The 3,697-nt window shown below is 25.1% G+C and overlaps 1 protein-coding gene across 1 annotated transcript in view; it reads left to right on the plus strand.

The window, feature by feature from the left end:
- Positions 1 to 635: 635 nt before the first annotated feature.
- The window catches only part of LOC111632063 (putative leucine-rich repeat-containing protein DDB_G0290503), a 67,877-nt gene continuing 64,815 nt past the window's right edge, over positions 636 to 3,697 (plus strand). The window contains exons 1-2 of the mRNA XM_023376419.1: positions 636 to 961; positions 1,147 to 1,245. Of these exons, the coding sequence (XP_023232187.1) occupies positions 704 to 961; positions 1,147 to 1,245 (357 nt within the window). The 5' untranslated portion in view covers positions 636 to 703. The remainder of the gene's footprint in view (positions 962 to 1,146; positions 1,246 to 3,697) is intronic.

Genomic DNA, 3,697 nt, shown 5'->3' on the forward strand with positions numbered 1-3,697 from the left:
TATCACCTTCTCATTGATATTTCATGTCTTTTTTTCCCTCCGCTAAAGAGCTACTAGATTTTTGGAAGTTTTTGATTACTATTGTATACGTTCCTTAAAATTTGAAGGATCAGTAATCCCGCTAAGTACCACCTTCGGTCACCTCTACCTACTACGACGAGCAATTCGAATTACGCAGAGAGAATTCCATATTTGTGCAGTAATTAATTGTCCGATTCTGGATTTTATAAGTATATTTCTTTCTTCTAGTTATGTTAAAGTTAAAATATTTACGTAAATTAAACAGTGTATGATAAAACCTGTCTAAAACAAAACCTAAATAAAAGGAAACAAGCCTAAACGGGGAAAAATTCGTCGGAACGGAACGATTTCTTATGTTAAAAAGGAACCTGTTTAAAACGAAAATCTGGCAAACTAAAAAAATATTTGGTACTATTCGATTCTAGTGTACACAAGTTTTACTATATATTTTATTTGAGTCCACGAAAAAAGAACGACGGAAAAAAATGTTAGTAGGACTTCCGCCATTGTGAATATACTGACCGTCAGCTGGCAACAATGTAAATTCATAAACTCGTTGCGCTTTAACACGTGCAACGTCAAAGTAAACAATTCGATCACGTGATATAAAAGCGGTGAAGTGAAGCGTCGATTTAATTACTACATAGTATTGTCTTTTTAAGCAAAGCTGTTTATCTGCATTATGTCGGACGAATCATTGCAATTAATTGATAAAGAAATACGCGATCTTTATGATTACTGTATTAAAAATGGAATGACAGAAGGAGAAATATTGAAAGCTGCTTCGCCTTTAATTCGCTCGATTCAATGGGAGAAAGTGAAGAAACGTTTCTTTGCTGGAGTAACTCTGATTATAGTTATTGGCATATGTATCAGTTTATTATTATATGATCCTGTTTTTCGTATGATTTGTATGCTTGGTCGACTTTTCTTAATCAAGGTAATTTTTTATTTCGAAAATAAATCATTTTTTAATATATATAATACATAATAATATATTTTTATGTATTTAATATTAGGCTACATATTAAATTATAAGATAAATTAAAAATATTTAGAAAGTTTAATAAAATATATAATGCAAAAAATTTTTGATGAAATGTGCTAATTATTGTTTTATTTCAGATTTTACCATTTTGGGATTGGACTTATTTATACAGATCTGCTTGCTTCATCTCTAATCCATTCTATACTGCACCAGGACTTGACGAATCTGACTGTCAAGTAATTTATTATTTCATGTGTACATAATTCAGTTAAAATATTTTAAAATTGCAGGTTTCCATTGGTATTTTGTATGTAGAAAATGTCTAATATCAAGTATTAAAATATTGAATAATGTGATAAGAAATAATATAGAGTCAGAACAAGAAGCTAGATTTAGATAATATATGTATAATTAAATGTCACTTATACAGAACTCGCATACAGAACTTTTTTGATTAATGATATTTCCTATCATTGATCAAAAAAAGTATACAATTAGAACAGAATCAAGAAGTTTAAACTATAGAAACTAACAGTAATGCTTTACATTAATAATGAAATGAGAATGCTGGAATTTGTAAATTTTGAATACATCTTCATCCAAAATGTTGACTTCAAATTATCTAAACATGATAGTTTAAATGATTCCAACCTTATAATATTATTTACAAATTATTGACATACCTTAACATATTCAAATATTTCTATGGAAGACAGTTAAAACAGAAATATACAGCTTTTCTGCTTTGTAGTTCATCAGAATATTTGGAAACATTAGTTTGATTATATAAAATTCATTTTAAAAGGAAACAACTCTCCTTAGTGAAGAGGATCTCTATCTTGAGCATTTGTTTTTTGCAAATTTTATATGAGCAATTAAACTTATTCAATGTGTCAAATTTTGAAGATAATTGTAGTTTGATCAGCTTACAAAAATTAAGAATGGTTCCAAAAAATAAGTGTTTTTTTAATTTTAATATTAAAAAATTTAAATTCTAATATTTATTTAGTTAAATTTCTTTCTGATTTGATTGTTTTAAGCTTTTAAAATAAAGTTTTTTTTTATTTCTTTTGGCCTATTTATTTTATTTATAAAAATTCTTATTTTTATTTGTTTCATTCATCAAATTTGACAAGCGTTTTCCATCTTTTCTTACACAAGATCTTGTGTAAGAAAACATTTGTCGAATTTACATTAAAATTATTTACTGGATTGTAAAGGTTTTGTTTGATGCATGTAGTCATCAAACCAGTTATTAGGAAAAAGGTAATTTCATTTGTTTTGTTTTTATTGTAATTTATTACATAATATGTACTAAGTATAATTTATATTCTTAAGTAAAGAGTATAAATCTTGTTTAATATAAATTACAGTAAAACAAATAACAGTGTAAAATTTTGTAAATAATATCAGTGTCAAAAAAATTGCTTTAATATCTCTTCATAAATATAAAATTTATTTGAAATTTCCAAATTTTTGAAAGTTTTTTAAAATAGTTATTCCTAAAGACATATTTTGATAGTTAATTCATTAACTATCAAAATATGTCTTTGATGTGTATATATATATATGTATATGTATATACACACATCAATAAAATATTTTAATTGAATTTATTATCAAATTTATTAGTCATTTCATAATCAACATCAAGAATCAGGAGATAAGGAGACAATATATTTTTTTTTTTCAAATGAAATTATAGTTCAATAAATTTCATATTTCTTTCATTTAAGGGTAAACTTTTTAATATTAAATATTAATGAAAAAATTTATTTATTTTAAACCTTGTATATGAAAATGTTTCAAATTTTAGGTTAAATATATAAAAGCAATAAAATATACTCTATTTATTTTATTTTCAGCTGAAACAATTCTTTTGTCTATAATTATATAAATACAGGATGCTTTATGTTGCTTTTTATTTTAAATCTGTTTATATATATAATAATAATAGAAACTAACATCAAACAGACTATTCTTCCTGATGTTTATCGAAATTAGAGAAAGATCCTTTTAGATTTTCTCTTGTATTTAGTTACTTATTTGTAGACATATTTAAGATTTTCTGATCCTATGTGTTTAATATTTTTTACATATTAATATATTACAGTAATAATGATAGTTTATCTATAATATTAAATATTGTAGGTAGGTATTGTTTCTTCATTCAGATTTATTATCTAATATCATTTAGAAATCAAATAACATGGCAAAAAAATAAAATTTTAATTTAAGAAACTAATTGAAATTTAACTTTATAATAATTGTACTCAGTATAGAAGAAAATCTATTAATGATTAAACTCTAAAAGTTTTAATATTGATGCCATTTATTTTTGGACATTTTCTTTTTAGAGTTGTTATAATAGTGATGACTATATATAAATATTAAATAGTTATACAGTAGAGCCTCGAAAACTTGGCACTCGATAACCCGGCACTCCGGATAACTCGGCCACACCCTGTCAGGACAAAAAAATCCTTAGTTAATTAATTTTCATTATAGACAGCTTTATAAAAGTATAAAAGCTCTCATAAAGTATTTTTCTGAGGTCTGTCTTATCAGGTAAATTACTGTACACAGTGTATTCATTAATTTTCATTTTCATGTAGTAAAGGCTCTATGCCTTCATAAAGGACGTACTTTTCCTTTGTTTAAGGGTATTTGGGCAGTTTATTCTCTGTT

The sequence above is a fragment of the Centruroides sculpturatus genome, unplaced genomic scaffold (assembly GCF_000671375.1).
Source record: "Centruroides sculpturatus isolate CEXI.00-Female unplaced genomic scaffold, Cexi_2.0 scaffold707, whole genome shotgun sequence".
Classification (NCBI taxonomy): domain Eukaryota; kingdom Metazoa; phylum Arthropoda; class Arachnida; order Scorpiones; family Buthidae; genus Centruroides; species Centruroides sculpturatus.